General features: G+C 39.7%; 1 protein-coding gene across 1 annotated transcript in view; it reads left to right on the top strand.

The window, feature by feature from the left end:
• ASCC3 (activating signal cointegrator 1 complex subunit 3) overlaps positions 1–18,008 on the top strand; it is a 567,972-nt gene that overhangs the window by 46,597 nt on the left and 503,367 nt on the right. Inside the window, exon 4 of the mRNA XM_006271799.3 lies at positions 1,648–2,231. Coding sequence (XP_006271861.1) covers positions 1,648–2,231 — 584 coding nt within the window. The remainder of the gene's footprint in view (positions 1–1,647; positions 2,232–18,008) is intronic.

Here is an 18,008-nt window from a genome sequence, read left to right as displayed (position 1 = left end):
GTCATATATCTCAACTTCAACAAAGCCTTCGATCTGGTCTCCCATGATCACCTCTTGGCAAAACTGGCCAACTGCAGCCTTGGGTCCACCATGATCCGCTGGCTGGGGAAGTGGCAGGACCCAGAGGGTGGTGGTTGAGGGAAGTCAATTGTCATGGTGCCCTGTGACCAGTGGGGTCCCTCAAGGCTCTGTCTTTGGACCTATATTGTTCAACCTCTTAATTAATGATGTGGGCATTGGAGTCAGAAGCGGACTGGCCACGTTCGTCAATGATACCAAACTTTGGGGTAAAGCATCCACATCTGAGGACAGGGGTAATCCAGGCTGACCTTGACAGGCTTAGTAAATGGGCGGATGAGAACCTGATGGTGTTTAACATCAAAAAATGCAAGGTTCTTCACTTTGGGTGGAAAAACCTGTGGCATGTCTATAGGCTTGGCAGTGCTACGCTGACTAGCACTATGGACGAGAGGGACTTGGGGGTCAGGATTGACCTCAAGATGAACATGAGCCTGCAATGTGATGCTGCAGCCAGTAAAACAAGCAAAAGGCTGGCTTGCATCCCTAGATGCTTCTTAAGCAAATCCTAGGACATCATTCTCCCATTGTACTCGGCCTCGGTGAGGCTGCAGCTGGAGTATTGCATCCAATTTTGGGCTCCACAATTCAAAAAGGATGTGGAGAAGCTTGAGAGAGTCCAGAGGAGAGCCACACGCATGATCAAGGTCAGGAAAACAGACCTTATGATGAGAGGCTGAGTGAGAGCTGTGGGACTTTTCAGTCTGGAAAAGCACAGGCTCAGGGATGGGCGACCTGATGGCCACCTATAAGTTTATAAGGGGTGTTCACCAGGACCTGGGGGAATGTTTGTTCACCAGAGTGCCCCAAGGGATTACAAGGTTGAACAGTTATAAACTCCTGCAAGACCTTTTCAGGCTGGACATAAGGAAGAACTTCTTTACTGTCCGAGCCCCCAAGGTCTGGAATGGCCTGCTGCCGGAGGTGGTTCAAGCACCTACTTTGAACGCCTAAACTGGATTTTTTTTTGTTGCTGAGATCCTGTGACCTCAGCTGACTTCCTGCCCCTGGGGTAGGGGTCTGGACTCGATGATCTTTCGAGGTCCCTTCCATCCCTAATGTCTATGAAATCTATAAAATCTATGAAATAAATGGGACATGGGAGTAGAGAAGAATTTCAGTTTGCTTTATTTTTATTGTATGTTTCAGTCAATTAGATCATTCTATTTACTGAACATCCTTAACACCTTCTTTTTGTTATTATTTGGAAAAAAATTACTAGTTTGTGCACAGAAATCAAAGTTGTCCAAATATATATTTAAAAAAGTTTTTTTTTTTTTGGGGGGGGGGGGGAAGGCGGGAAGAAGATAGCAAGGAGATAGACTTGATTTTTTTTTTTTTTTTTTAAAGAAGGATAACTGAAAAGTCATTGCTAGATGCTTTATTTTTGTGCCTTTTTATAACTTCAGTGCCTTTCAGCAGCTTACACTTACGTTTTTAGTTTCATGTTATTCTGACTGCTCATGTGACTTGCAGCAAGAAATTGAGTACAGTTATGTTATAAGCAATGAAAGAGAATTATCTTGGTTTTTAAGTACTTTACATTTTCTTTTATTTTTTTGTGAACAGTTGGAGCTGAAAATGTACAAGAAGCAATTGAAAGTGGAGCTGTTTTTCTTTTTAAGACATTTCACATGAAGGAATGCGTTGGTCATGATGAGACAAAAGCTATCAAGCAGATGTTTGGGCCCTTTCCATCATCATCTGCTACTGCAGCTTGTAATGCCACATGTCGGATTGCTTCTCACTTCACTGAAGAACAGCTTACGGCCCTTATACAGATGGTTGAAGAACAAAATGGTGATAACAGAGTATTCTTTGGTAAAAATGTAGTGTTTTCATTTGACATGCATGATTTGGATCGCTGTGAAGAACTGCCAATAAACGGTGAGGTTGATGCACAGAAAATTATAAGCTTAGATTACAGGAAATTTCTGAATAACCATTTGGAGCACCTCCAGACTTGTTATAGTGACAAAAATTATCTTAAGTCAACGGAGAGAGTGGATGACTCTTTTCTGTGGTGCGAGGTTGGAAAGTATCTAAATGAGTCCCTAAAGGGAACCCCTGGAGGACCAACAATAGAAGATCTCTGCTGCACTTTGTATGAGATGCTTGCATCCAGCAAGAGTGGTGATGAACTTCAGAATGAGGTACAGTAGATACAGTAGTTGTCATATTTATTTTAATGTGACACAGATATCAAGGCTCTTTCTCTATCTCATTTCAAGCTCACAGACAAAGAATTGATAGTCTAGCAGGTACAGACCTACCTGGCTAGACATGATTCTCCCAGACACTTATTCTTCTAACTACACTTCTAAAATACGTGAGGTTCCTAGTATTTTTTAGAAGATTAATGCGGTACTTTAAAATAAAAGGAATGCTTTTTCCATGTTGTGGAACCCTCTTTTCTGGTCATAATGTAGGAAAGAGATGTGCTCAGAAGTGGAAGTGGGGGCAAGCAGTTTTGCATTAAAACTGTCGCATATTACTATTCTGTAAGATTATTAATAAAATGTTTTACAAATTAGGTATGCAAAAGTTCAGTCTGAAAGTATAGTGGCACTTGAATGCTTCTCTCTCTCTTGTTTTTCAGGAAATATAGTAAATTTTTCAGAACATGTTCTTTGTCATTGTGGTTTAACTTGAATTCTGATAGTTGATAAGAAAAAGCTGGTTGCCAGGGAAAAAATCTTTACACTACCATTTTGAGACTCATCTGGGGAAAAAACAGAGAGTAAGGTGTTCTTTGGGTTGCAAACAGTAGCTTGCTCTGATTTCAGGGAAGCTTATCAAAAGTTTACTAAGGCTGAAGATTACATTCTTTCTCCCTATTTGTCCCATTTCCTTCTTTATACTCCCTCAGAAACAGTTCCCTGTTTAATGCAAATATTATATGGTTGGCATGTTGCTTTTCATCACAATGGTTCCATTAATTCATTGGCTGCTGCATTGTTGGTATGGGTGATCACAGGCCCCATATGAAACTCATCAGCTTTTGTTAAAAGCTAGCTGACATTGGTATTATATCCTCCATTAGAGCAATGATGCTTTGAAATTTTCTTGTGTTTTTTTTGGGCTGTATCTTCATGCAGGTTTTTTTATTATAGTAATTTTATTTTGAAGTTTGCTGCTGGGGTCATTCTGTGTGTCTCCATGCAGATGAGGCTCTTTAACCTAAAACAGTACATTTCTAAAACTGCCCTAGATTTATAGCTGGCATTAAATTAGTATGATAAGTGGCTGTTTCACTGTGCACATTTTGCGGATATTGCATTAAGTGAAATGTTTGCTTACTAATGTCTGTTTTGCTTTTTAAAATCCTTTCACTCTTTATAAATTATAAGGGACTGTTCATAGGAAATAAAATGTCAAAAATTGATTATTCTATTTTGATTATTCACAAAGAAACTTTAAGTGCTACTTGTTTGTTTCAAAATTCTTGCTTTAAAGGTTTGGGGAAAAAAAGCCCATTAACACTTCTACTGTAGCCAGTTCAGAGAGGGGATTACCTCTCTACACTAGGCACAGTACTGGTCTGGTCTGTTGTGCAAAAAAAATTGGGCAGTGAGCAATGTATGGGAGAATAGGACCAGCTTTATCTAGAGGTGAATGAAATGTTCTTAAAATAGTTTACTAAGATTCCAAACAGACTTAAGGATTAGTATATTGCTATTTTAATTTTGGGTATGAATAAAGGGCTTTTCTAATTCTTACATCCTATACACATGTAGTTTCTTAAGGATTTGGGACCTTAATTAACTTTCTTTTTTTTAAAAGAAAGAATTATGGTTCCCTCTAATTACATTCTAATGGACCAATTTCCTGTTTTGTAGGTGCTTGTGTTCCTTTCTGCAGTGCTCCTTGGGCTGCCAGTCTTGTTGGCATTCATTGAGAAGCCCCTGCCATCACAGCCAAAGGTGGCAGCATGGCCAGCAACCAGGGGGTTAATATGGATTTGTGTTCCCTGCTCAGGCACATGTTGCTGTAGGAGGAATTATTGGTACAGCTACTGCTGCTTACTTCTGTCAGTGAGCACTGCTGATTCTTGGGGCCACTGGCAAAGCGGGGGTGGTAAATTTCACAGTGGTGCAATAGGCAGGGCACTGAAACCTTCTCACTGTAGTACCGTGAGGTTGACAAGGGGACTGGAACCACATGAGCTGGGAACTCCTAAAATTACAGCTGCTCCTTCATTCTGGTCCTTGAAGAAGATGGTAGGCCAGATGACCCACCACTGAATTCTATATCTGCAGCCTACACATTGACACCCCTACTCTAAATCAACTTCCACTTAGGCCTTGTATAGACATTTAGTTTCTTCAGGAAGAGTTGTTGGTCTCCTAGGAGAAACCGTGAGTGTGGAGATGGTCAGGCTTGCTTTCTCCCAGAATAAAAATGGCCACTGCAGGAGAAAATAATCTGGAAACAGCCAGGTTTAAATCATTCCCAGGAGAGTTTCTTCTGGGACAGTGAATGTCTACATGCTGTGGCTTCTCTCAAGAGAAGTCTCCATAGTTTTCCCCTCCTCTTTCTGGCTGCACAGTGTCAGCACTGCAAGCTCTCCACTCTTCAAGGAGTCAGCTTTCAAATGTCTATACATGGTGGCTCTGGATACATTTCCCTACCTAGAGAACAAACATTGGATAATACTTCCAGAATATTTGAATGTGTGTATACAGCCCAAGTCAGTAAGAGCATACTTTTGACAATTTTGGTTTTAGCATGGCCTCCCAGCTTTGTTTTGCAGAGGTGCTTCATCTGGCCTACTGGGCTAGGGAAATGGGCTAGTGAAATTGAGGGTGTGGCCTCCCCCAGAATTTGGCTCTCTTGGACCCCAGTGGGCATAGCCCTCAGCAGCAGGAGGGACTGACACAGCTCCACATGCCCTGTTGCTGCTTCTCCATTGCCACCACTGTGGCAAATAGCCACTTACTCTACTGCTTTTACTGCCAGCCTTGCCATTGCTCCCACAGCTGTCCCATGCCCTAGGTTGGCCCTGCCTCAGGTGCCCGTTGTACCAGGCCAGATCTCACCCGTGAAGAGCCCCGTGGGGTGGATCTGGCCCAAGGCTTGAGGTGAGATTTAAATTAAACTGATAAGATGGGCACTCAGTATATGTTTTTACTGTTTGATACAGCATCATTGTCTCCTTAAATTTGTGACATGCTGCCATAGTTCCCTCTCCTGCTTACTTGAGAGAGAGGGAGAGAATTTTGCATGTGCTTAGATGTTACCACTGACTTAAATATTATTTCTTGCTTTTACTTTCTCAGTTCCTGGAATACTAGGAATATTAAGTGTAGTCAAATTAGATTATATATAGTACATTGGAGTAAATAAGTAACCAAAATACTTCAGATTTGTTGATAAACCTGAAACTTGTACTGACCCAGCACCAAGTCAGTTATATGGGGGAAAAAAAATAGTAAATGCTAGTACTAGCAGATCATAGATGCCAGCTGATCAATTATGGCTGTGTTAATGATTTTATTAAGATTTAGCATGTGATGTATTTTGAATTCACACACACTGCCACCATAATAATTCTTTCAAGATGATTAATTAAAAAATATGAGAATTTGTCAGGATAAGTGTAAACTGTTTTCCTCCTGTTACATTTTAAAATAGACATCTTGTATAAATTATTGTACTTGCACATTAATGTTATTCTAGTGAGGTCTTTTTCTGTTCTAATTAATACTTACAAAAATAGGTTTCAGAAGCTTAAGCTTTTTACTCCTAACTAGTCACTTCTATTGTAACACAAATGCAACGATCATTTCCCTTCCTTTTCCTTTGTGCCCCCCCCCCCCCAAAAAAAAAAAAAAATGCATTGAAAACCGCAGAAGTTAACCGGGTCAAATAAGTACAAAGAGAAATTTAGTATGCTCTGTAAATCAGGACATAAATGTGAAATAGTAGGTTGTATTGAATGGGCCTACAAATAGTTGTTCAATGAAAATGTATTAAATTCCACTTCTCACTTAAAGAAGTGTTTTTTTATGTTAAGAGGAAGCCTCTGCATAACTAATATCAATGCACGAGTGTTATTGAGCATATGGTATCAGCTTACTCAAATTTTTCCATGTATGCTAGACAAAATATATCAAACACTATAAATGAGTAGGAGAATTCAACTATGAAATGGATAGAGTTATAATACAAAAGAAAATGAAATTTTAAGCACTCATTCCCATCTGATATTAGCTTATTTTAAATTTATACACATGAAGTTTAGTCCTTAATCTTGGTTGCCTGCTACTTACTTCATGATAGGGATTGTCTGTTTGGATATGTATGTCTCATTGTCTAAATATTTAAATCTACACTTTAGGTAGCTTTAGCTTCTAGAGTTGCAGATTAAACAAAACATATATCGATCATAGCCCTTGAATGTATGTACCAACTAGTCGAATGGAAGAGAGAAACTTAAAATGACAGAAGAATGACTGACTCATTTTCTTTTTAATTACTATATAGATTTAAGTTACCATGGTATAGGTCACCTGGGCAGTTTAGCTTTTTAAACCTTTTTATTAATCTGTTAGAGATAACGAGCAAGGCCTTTTTTGTGTTTTTATTTTGTCAAGTAAATTTTCATGTTCTTTGTACATTTACTCTAATTTTGAGGAACACTAACGATTAAAATGTGAGCTGCGTGCTCTATCACCCAGAAGTCCTTTAAAGTTAAATTTTGGTTTTCTCCTTTTCTTTCTAGTTCTGAGTTTAGGGATACTCTTTAATTGGTACCAAAGATTGTCATGGCACAAGCTTGCCAGGATCCAGTGTAGAGACAAATGTGATCTAGAATTAAAGGTTGATCTTGGATTGGTTCATCAAAATGGCCTTGCTTATTTTTGTACTCTGTTCCACCCATGCCTAAATCTCCCATGTGTAAACAAAAGTACTTGGGTAGGTGCCCCTCCCCAAGTTGCAGATACGTCTAGACCTGGTCTACTGCATTTATGTCATATTTAGCTTTAAATTATTTTTTAAATAATCCAGACTACTGTACCTTTATCTGACCCTGCTAACACCTGGACAAAAAAAAAAAGCTGGGTGGGGGGAGGGAAAGCACTGAAATTAGGACTGCTATAAATCGGAAGAGGAAGTAATTTTCTGAGAATTAGGTTGCTAATTAAAAAGTATTCTCCCTTCCTCATACTTCTATTTTAAAGTAGATGTGGTTTCAGATGATCAAGCGTGGCAGTATGTCATAGGAGAGCAAGGCAAGTAGGCTCTACGCTTACTTTAAGATTCAAAGCCACTCCTTAAAATCAGTGGAGCACTGGTTTAATACGATCTCAAAAAGAAAGAACCTAAGACGATGGATGCCTAATTCAGCACCAGCTGCAGTTTCTGAATAGCTTTAACATGCAAGTTTTAATTATGGAGCCAATGGCTCCCAGCTTTAAGTTGCATTTTCAGATGGACTTTAAAGAAGAGTCTAAATTACCATTTTTTCCTCTTCATGTAGTTGATTTGTTAGTGTGAAATTTGACATAGTATTAGATTTTATGCTCTTTGAATTTGCTGTGTAGCAATTGGCTCCCTGACAGCCTTCTCTGCATTCAGCATTCAGGCAGGGCTCAGCTGTAGCCAAAGGGTCAGTCCTCTCACTTGGGGGGTGGGGAAGAAGAGATGTTTGAACTGCAACTTCCCTCATCTCTGAATGCTTGATTTTGCTTATACTTTTGTTTTCTTTCATTATCCTGTTCACCAAAACCTCTTCTTCTGGATGCTCCAGGCCCTCCATGCTGCGGTAGGATAGAGTAGTAGCAAGGGGAAACTAATGAGCATAGAATTCTAATTGGTGCTCCAAATTTTGGTAACTTCTTATGGTTAATCATAGGGGAAAGACTGTTCATTGCCTAAAGGTTACCACATGTCATTCTGAGAAAAGACTGATAGAACGGTGAAAATTATGTGTATTTTCCTAGGCATACAAGACTGGATGTGATCTACTGAGTTCATTCTTCTGCTACTATAACTGGTCCTTTCAAGTAAACCCTCCTATAAAGTGAATCTTTACTTGCTAGGCTTTTTTGCCACTCCTACTAGTGTTGAGAAGCTGTTCCAGAACCTCTGAGCTATACTTCTTCTAATTTACAGTCTCTGAATTTAGTTCATACCCAGTTTTGGCCAGTTCATATACCAGTTCTTTAGTCACCTTTGTCCTTTAGTTTGATTTGGTCTTGGGGCTTGTCCTTGAGGACCAGACTTTGGGGGAAGAGGCAGTGGGTGGCAGAGGGGCTGGTGTGAGGGAGCAGGTGGCAGACTGGGTAAGTGGTGCAGAGCGGAGTGGGTGACAGGGGGAATGTTATTTGACTCCTACTACCTGCCTGCCCCTTGCTGCCTTTCCCTCTGTCAGTTTTTTCCCCACTGTAATGGAGGGGGACACAAATTTGAGATGACCCCCCATAATAATAATTTATAAATTATAATTTATGCATCATAATTTATACATTTTCTATGTATACAATCTAATTATTGGCAGGTTGTCTTAAATTCAGAGTTGTCTTGGGTTTGAGTAAATAAGGTGTATAATCTTTCCCTTTGTCCCTTCTGCTCCCTCCCTATCTAAAATGGGGTTTAAAAGTACTTCATGAAACCGTTTGTTAAACACACTATACACCTGACATGAAAGCAAGGACATTATAAGTCAAGTCACCTAGGAAATTCAAATTAACTTGTCCATCTTACTGCTTGTTGGAAGTTGTAAGGGATGATTGAGGAAGTACCATATGATTGAGGAAGTACTGTGATTGAGGCAGGGGGGATGTCATGGTGGGAGGGAGTAACTCCTCAATAACACACAGAGTTTTAAATCACCAAAGTTACATCAGTACAGGTGGTGCCTCCCACAGCTTCAGTTAGTTTCATTCTGGGGTAGCTGTTTGCTCAATTACCAGTATTACCAAATCCCTTGCCACCTCACTTCCCTTGCATCACTGAATGCACCTGTCTTGGAAGAGAGAGTATTCTGCTCAAGCACTGCTGCAGTTTACATTGGACTGCCAACTGATACAAGTTACACCCATGTAAATGAGTAATGTTTCTGTACCTTATATAATTGTTAGTGTACATATTTTACTGATTAATCTAGATTTTATTTTCTTACTATGGTATGGTGTTGGGAAACTAAGATAGAGAGGTTATGTTACTTCTGAAAGACCACATGAATTTTTCTCAGAATCAGAAATAAGTAGTTCTGTCTGTATATTCCGATTCTTGCACTATACCTTGGTCTCCTTCATAATTAATGCACATTGGAGAATAAGTTAACTGAAAAATGCTTATTTGTCTAGACTCTATGGTGCTATGCTGTGTTAAAGAAATAATAATTTGTGTCTTAGTCTGGAAGGAATTAATATAATTCCTCTTAACTACCATATGAAACCACCCTTTCAGATCTTAGGCAGACAAGGTTCTTTGGGTGAACCTGATAACTTTTATTAGACCAACTTAAATAGTTGGAAAAAAATTGTTAGCAAGTTTTTGGGTTTAAAAGCCCTTTTTCAGTCTGAGGAAGTTACTGCAGTTGGTGTGTGCTTTTCCTGGATGAAATGAATAGTAAAGAAGCCAGAGGATTTTTCAGAAATAGAGAGAGAACATGTGTTTTCCAACCACGTGGAAACTAGTTAGGATCTAGACAAGAGAGATGTCTGGTTATGCCCGGAGATCCAGAGATTTCTGATCTAAACAAAAACTTTATTTTACTGTACTAGGGGAGCTGATATATGGTATCAAATGAAATAATTTTAAAACTGGAAATCTTTGGCTGCCCAATCTGCACTAGCTGTAGAATTTTACCTTTCACGCCAGAGGAGTGTGACGGAGACGTTCTGTGTTGATGCCAAGCATGTCTGATGTGAAAATTCTCAGATCTAGGTTAAAGAGCTTCTTCATTTATGCAGTCAAGCCTTGGAGGAAGAGGCAAAAGAAATGGGCTGGAAACTCAGAGCAAGTTTACTCTCTCCTCTGCTTTTTCACAGTTAAGGAACCACAGTGTGTGGTCCTTTGTCACTCTGCAACATGAACACTAGGGAGAGTGAGCTATGGCTGCTTTCCCTTAAGTAAGCCTTGGAGAAGTGGGTAAAGAGCTACAGGAGAAGCAGAAGTGAGGCAGAGGATTGATTGTAGACTGAGGGACAGAATTGTAGGAGAAAGGACAGGTAGATGGAAGAAAGTAAAGGTTGTGTGTCACAGGCCAGCTGGGCACTGTGAGTGTATCAATTTTATCACAGGCCAGCTGGGCTGTTTGATTCAGTTTCGGATTAAGGAGGCAAAGTTGGGAGTGAAATAAAGGCAAATTTATTATAGCTTACACACACACACACACACACAGCAGTTAACAAAAAGGTAAATGCGATAAGCAGATAATACAGTATTAAAGAGCTAATAGTAAATAATAACAACAGATAATAACAACAGATAGATAGATCAATCTGTCGCAAGCCAACTGGGCACTGTGAGGGTATTAGCCACACTGGGCTGTTCAAAACAACAGATAGACAGACATGGGTTGGCAACTTATCGATAGTCCCTCAATGCCAGGTACACACCAAGTGATTCCAGCGAAGTCAGGCATCCCTGATGATCAACGCTGTCAGAGGGATTACCGGGGAAGGTCCCTTGATCAGGATCCGATCCTTACTCACACCGGGAGTCTGGTGTCCGGGCGTGGAACAGAAACGATTGTTCTGTTCCCTCCTTCCTGCTGGTTACCTTATGCATGTGCTTTTTATACCTAGTCTTATGTTAATCTGTTGGCCTCAGGGCCACTCATAATGTTGCCCTATAGCTGTTACCCTATGGGATTGAAAGGTGTTAAAATTATCGTAAAAGGTTACTACCCAGACTCGGGTTTATTCAATAAGCAAATTATGATGCAGCACCTTTAGGTTTGAAATTGACATCGCTCTGCCTAAATCCCAAGCCCTTTTAGGCTTTATTTGAATATGCTTTCTTGGGATATGCTTTCCTGGAATGTGCTGGGTGTGCCAAGCAGTTAGATCCAGTTTTTATCACTAAGGCTGAACCCTGACAAAAAACCATTAGGCCAGCTAATCTCACAGCTACAGCTTTGCATATGGGGCCCAGTCAGTTCCATGAAGAGTTAATTTATCATTTTGGTTAAACTTATGACAGACAAGTTACATTTGCAGTTTACAGACTTACAGGCTTATATTAACTAATATTACCTGTTTAGGCAAAATACCAAATGCCTCCAAGAAGCACATATTATTGCTTATTAATCCCTCTGGTTCTGGCTGTTACAGTTGTGCCATGGGGGTCACTTAATTTTTAGGAAATAAATGGATGCTGCCTGTTTAGACACTCATAGTGGGTATAGACAGTGGGGATTCAAAACTAAAGAAGCAAATCAAAACCACACTATCATTTGTAATGGTATAATACTATTATTATGTTATATTATTATAATATTATGTATCTATGTCGATTAGATAGATCTATCTAATTGATCGATTGATAGATATATCCCAAACTTTTTTTTAATCTCATGTTTTTGAGGTCCGACTGATATTTGAACTTTCAGGGTTGATGATACAGGATTGCTAGTATAACGTAAAATTGAGAGTGAGAAATGGTGGTTGTTTTTTCACATGCCTTCTCCCCCGTCCCCCTGGACAGCAGCTGGAATTTGGAGTGTGCATTATATTCAACGAAATACAGTAATAGCAGTTAACCGCTGTTTAAGTTTAGCCTAGGTGAAAGTGAAATTAAAGGCTACACAGGATCCACAGGGAACAGAACAATGAGCAGGGTTAGCTGCCTACCTGTTCATTTACTTACTACAAGAAAAGTTCTTTGTTCCTTCATTCTGTCTTTCAAAAGCAAGGCAAATATATTATTCTGGGGCATGTTGTATGCAAGAAAATATGGTATTATATATATTATTTAATAAACAAGAAGATGGAAACAATGGTACTAATTGTCACTTTATTACACAGCTGATGTGCCTTTCCTTGGCCTCTTCAAAGCATAAGTAGCTTTTCAGCAATAAGGCATGGTTATTCCATAATAAGAGATGCCATGAAAAGCATTAGGTATGAGCAGCTCCCAGACCCTTAATGTATCTAGATTATCATGTCTTTATTAACTATAATAACAGTACAAAAAAAAAAAAAAGAAACACAATGCTTACCATTGATTATGTGTTCCCAAAACAATAGTGTACTTTGAGTTCAGTAAGAATCCCAGTCCCTTGCTGGCCAGAAGAGCCTTCCTTTGCTTTCTTCAGAGTGTGTTTCAGTCATTCTTCACTCTGAGTAGGCTTACTTGTCTAACCAGACACCCTAGACAGTTACTTTCAAAATGGTTATACCCAAAGTAGTAGGAAGCTAACTACCTTGATTTAATACCTACTTGTAGAAATTGTCTTCCTTTTTTTTATTCCTTTTGCAACCAGTTTGGTGCTTTCTCAAGTACATTTGCTTTGCCTAGACTAGGAATTAGATGGTGTTAATCAGATTTGAATTAGTTAACCAGATCAAGTATCACACCTTAGGTCCCTTCTACATGTGCAAGTAAAGGTGCAATTAGATCTAATGCATGATTTGCACAGGAGGCCTGATTGTAGAATTGAATGTTAGATCCAATTGCCTTATTGCCAATAGAGGGAATTCAGTCCCGGGCTCCTCCGGCATCAGCAAGAAGCAGGCTCCCATGCTTGTGAACCCCCTTTGCTGATGGGGTTCACGGACAGGTGGGACTGAGAGGCATGGGGAGTCTTGGTCCCAGCTGTGTATGGGGTGCAGCTGGGACCAAGAACCCTGTTAGGCATGGGACTCCCATTCCTGGTTGTGTGTGAGGTACAGCTGTGTCTGAGAGCCCTGTCAGGTGCAGGGATTCTTGATTTTTGGCTACATATGTGGTACAGCTGGGACCAAGAGCCCTGTCAGGCAGGTGTAAGGACTGTTGGTCTTTGTTGTGCATGGGGCACAGCTGGGACTGAGAGCGCTGTCAGGTGTGGGGATTCTTAGTCCCAGCACTGCTTGTGTCCTAGCTGGGACATGAGCCCTGTCACCTGTGATTTCTCAGCCACAGGACTGCCTACACATGTAAATTAAAGCTGGATGGAAACAAGCTATAATGTTATTACACATTTTTGAGCAATAACTATAGGTAGTTGGACCTTTATAAAGCATGATGATAGTTAATTTGCACGTGTGACCTGTTTAAATTTTATTTTGCAATTGAGGAGATAGTTGCACACTAGATATAATGTGTAGAGGGGACCTTAATCTGTAAAGTGCTACCCTGCCCTGCCTTCTGGCTAAAATTTAAATTAGGTTTGGCCTAAATTTTCAGTTTTTGCTAGAATGCTTTCATTTAGTAGTGGAAGATAACAGCCCTTAAAAATATCTATGCGTCTAAGAACCCTATCATCGGCATAGTTATACAAAGAAGTCTTTGGGGTTGGGTTTGTTTTTTTTTGCTTGTTTTTTGTTTGGTAGTGGCTGTTCTATCCAACTGATTTTGCTACTCCACTAAAAGAGGTAATTTGCAAATATAAGTGTACCTCCACTTGTCAGGTTGTTTGTACAGTAAAAGCCAGATTATTTGTATCTGAGTGGTTCACAACCTTCGTAGTTTATTGTGAATTTGAAATCATAGTGACAGGAAGTAGCCAGAGGATCCCAGTGGTACCATGAAGACGCTTGCTGGGGGGGTACCTGGGTACGTCACAAACCTTTTGCAGTGGATAAGGAACCTAAGCCTGCAAAATATCTGAGTCTTACTGTATAACTACACAGACAAATCTTGTCATGTATATACAAGGCCTTTTAAAATGTTGAGTAGTCGAGATTTCAGTGTGTTAGAGAAGTGGTTCTCAACCCTTTTTGTACCAAGACCCATTTGTAATGGCCATTCCCGACCCAGTAAATAGTTTAAATAGAAAAGTGCCCCCTGGCCCTGCTGGTGCCCTACACTCCTGACCCACAGCTCCCTGGCCCTGCCAGTGTCCCTCACTCCCAACCCACAGTTCCCCAACACCCCAGCCCTGCTGATGCCCCTTACTCCTGACCTAATGTTTGCTACCCCAAGCCTCCTAGCATGTGGGGCTGGGGGTGGGTGTGGGGTATGGGGGGCCATGCGCCCCCCAAGGATTTGTGCGCTGGCAGCAGGTATGGGGCTGCAGCCTGGCTGGACCAGCACAGGCAGGAGCCACCTCTGTGGTCCAGTGGATGGGTCCCAGTGTGGGAGGGTGGAGCAGGGCAGGGAGACTTGTTGTTGCAGCTGCTACTGCCATGAATCCTGTGCCAGCTATGGTGCCAGCAGCATGAGGAGTAATGGATGGGCGGGGGGGAGAATGCCTTCACTTCCTCCCTCCGCCAGCTGCTTGTGTGCCGGGCCGTGGCTCTACCCCACTGCAGTGGCCCAACTGCCACCGCCATGGTCTATGCCCTCCCCCCAGGCCCCAGCTGGGGCAGAGCTGTGATTTGCTGCCGGCATGCCCTTGCCTGGGCGTGAAAGCAGCGGATCATAGTTCTATCCTGGCTCTGGACCACGCTCTCATCACCGCAAAATCCCACCCCCAGAGCAGTTCCCGGCCCAGCAGTGTGCCCTGCCAGTGCTGCTTGGGACGGTCTCCGTGGAAACCCCAGCCCTGCACTGTAATGGCTCCCACTCCTCCTGGGGTCTTCGTGGAAACCAGCTGCAGCAACACAGGCAGGGGCTGCTGGGAAATGGAGTTCTCCACAGGCTGAATCCGGCCTGTGGACTGGAGTTTACCTGCTCCTGCTCTAGACATACCTCATTTGTATACTCTTCTCTAAAGTTAGAGGATACCCTGGTCATCGGTGGCCTCCTCTCTAAGATTTATAGTAATTATACTTTAGAAATTAGATTTCATAAAATAGTTTGTCCAGAAGTGTCCAGATGGTTTATTGTTTATTTAAAGAATGTAGTTTTTTGCTTTTCTAAAATTGCAATGTACTCTTTCACTTCTTGGCTATTGAGTGTTGCAGATATTTATTTACTAGATCATATGCTGCCCTTCTATGATACTTATAAAATCAGCGTATGAGGCATAACATAAATAATATGGAAACTATAAATTATTTAAAAATGAAAACCCTAACATGTAAATTTAACAGTATATCTTCATTGATTTTTTTTTTCTCTTTTCACTCTTAAGAAGTAATGTTTTGGTTACAAAATCAAATAGAAAAGAGGATATCCAACATGGTATGAGTTAAGTCTAACACAATTTAACAAAAACAACAAAAAAGTACTTGACCTTCACCGTCCTTCATTTTTTTTTCTAATGCATTCAGTTCTGTGTTAAAACAGGTCTGTGTTTCGTTGATAAATCTCCTGCATTAAAATGACCACAAAAAATGAATTGTTCTGCTGCTTGAGAGCCAATCAGCATTTGTTCTTCCTTAAGTTCAGGGAACTTGTCAGTTAGTGTGGTCACATGGTAAATAAAATGTCGAGTGGGCTTTTAAATACTCCGAAGTACCTAGATTTAACCTTACTTACACCACATCTAATTAATTATAGTATACAGGAAATAAATTGCCCTCACATTGCAAGTCTTCTTAATTAAGTTGTAAAGTGACCTTGACTTCAGCTTTGTTAAATTGGTCTACTAAATTAAGTACCTGTAAATAATGGGCATTTGTTATTCAGAGAAATCATTCATTTAGTTTCCTGAAATAAATCTGGCATGGACACTTCTTAACAGAAAATAAATGTAGTCTTAATTTACATGAACAAATTTCTAATGCTATTTAAGAACTTATTTATAATATGAACACTCATAAAATTGTTTCTGTACAATTGACTAAATTAAGACTAATGCAAGAAGTGCTTTCTGAGTGACATTACTTTTGTGAAACAGCATTTAATTATCATTTCTCAGACACTAAATTTTAGAACTTGTGTTTTGCAAGCCAACTGCAGAAATAGTTTTTAATATTCTTTGTTACATGCTCTATACGTGTCTATTTTACATTTTATGCAAGTCAAGATGAATAAAAATGTATTATTGTATAAAACAGCACTTTTCATCCCAAATAAATTGGGAGGAAGTGCATGTAGACTTTTACTGGTAATGATCCACTTTCTTGCTTCATTGTCATTACTGCAATTTACAGACACTCTCCTCAGTATGAAATGTGCCTTTCCTGGTACTGGTATTTGATTTGTAAAGTAGACAGAACTTTTATGTCTATATCTACAAGTGATAACACCAGGAATTCTGATTACCCTTACAGTCTGTCCTTTCAAGTTGATCACCTCTAGAGAAGCACTAAGTACTGCAGTCTCTCCCACTTAAGCATTCAAACAGATTTTTGCTGGAAAGTTGGCTGCAAAGTTTACTGTCATTAGCTTTAAGGCCATGAATAATAATATTACTTACATGATGAATATTGTATTTCTCATGTCCTTTTTCATGTTTTTTTTTTTTTTTAAATCTAATTTTTTGTTAGGAGAGTTTTCATGGCTATAAGATTCATCTTAAAGATTTAAGAGGATCCCTCTATTTTTTTCAAGGCAGGAAAATCTTGGCTTTCAGCTTGTTAAGCATATTGCGGTCTTCTAAATGGGATCTGCCTTTGGGGTTTTTTTTATTTGCTTTTGTTTTTTTAAAGACTTGCAATTCAGACCATATCTTTCTGAGAGGTGATTTTGGGACTCATCTAACTTTGCATTCAAAACAACACAGTTCAGTTCCTATCCTGTTTGTGATTATGTAATGTGGAAACAAAGGCAAGTACTAATACAGAAATTAATATTAAGAAAGTATTTATTGTTATCTTTGCTAAATTACATCAGAAGACAGCTAAATGAAACAAGGAAAAATGTGGATCCACATTGTCAATTTGCTTTCTAGTGACCCCAAATTGTTATAAACTACAACCATGTGGTGCCTATCCACTGGATAAGCTGGCATGAGCTTTTGGACAACTTTAGTGCTGCTTAAATTGGATTGAAAGTGCTACTTGACTGTTACCTTATGTGAGTTTAGACACTATAAAAGTCACAAGATGGTATTTATCAGCCAAATACCATGTGCTGACATGAGAAGTGTGTGTCATCTTATTTTCCTAATTATTTTTCACTCTAAAAGACATTTCTATAGGCAAAAGAGTTACACAAGAAAGACACTAGCTCTTAACAGTTTTGTGGGATTTTGGATTTGAATATTGGAGATGCTGAATTTTTATGAATATACTAGTTTGAATGGGCAGTGTTGTTTTGTTAGCTTTTAGTAAGGTTTGTTCCAGTTCTGTATTCTGGAAGCCCATATATTCAAATGTAGTAGACAAAAATAAGTGTTCTGAAATCAAGAATTACATAAATTATATTACACTGTTATTTTACATTAGCTAGATGATGTTTTACTTGTCGCTACCTAAATGTGTCAGAATCTGAATTTCCTAATGCATCCATCCTCCCAGCTGGCTCTATGCTCCCTAGCAGAATCCAAGACTTAGTCCCCATATAAGCTGTAGCTCTTCTTTTCATAACTGAATCTACATTTGAACTTTCCAGATGCTTTTCAGCTGCCGTTTTTCTCCTAGTTTGAAACAGAACCAAAGATGTCCTCAGAATTCCTTGCATACAATCTCTTCCTTGTGAGTAAATCTTCTCATCCTGTGTGTGAAGCTTCTCACAGAATGTCAGTATGTATTTCTGAGTATAATAACCACTAAAAGTATTCTTTCATAAAAAACTTTTAATTATATGACCAGTTGTCAGCTTCCTCTGACACTTTTTACAGGTGATGCTTTCATCAGACCAGTATGAATTGGAAAACGATAGGTTAAACTTGGTCCTCAAAACTAGGTTTTTCCAAACTCCACATCATGTTTTGTAGAATTTTGAGGTCAACAAGCTCCTCCATAATTAATCTGTAGAAGATACTAAGTACTAACATGGAACTT

This window comes from Alligator mississippiensis, chromosome 1 (genome assembly GCF_030867095.1).
Source record: "Alligator mississippiensis isolate rAllMis1 chromosome 1, rAllMis1, whole genome shotgun sequence".
In the NCBI taxonomy this organism is placed as follows: Eukaryota; Metazoa; Chordata; order Crocodylia; family Alligatoridae; genus Alligator; species Alligator mississippiensis.
This window is presented reverse-complemented; position numbering and strand designations above follow the sequence as displayed.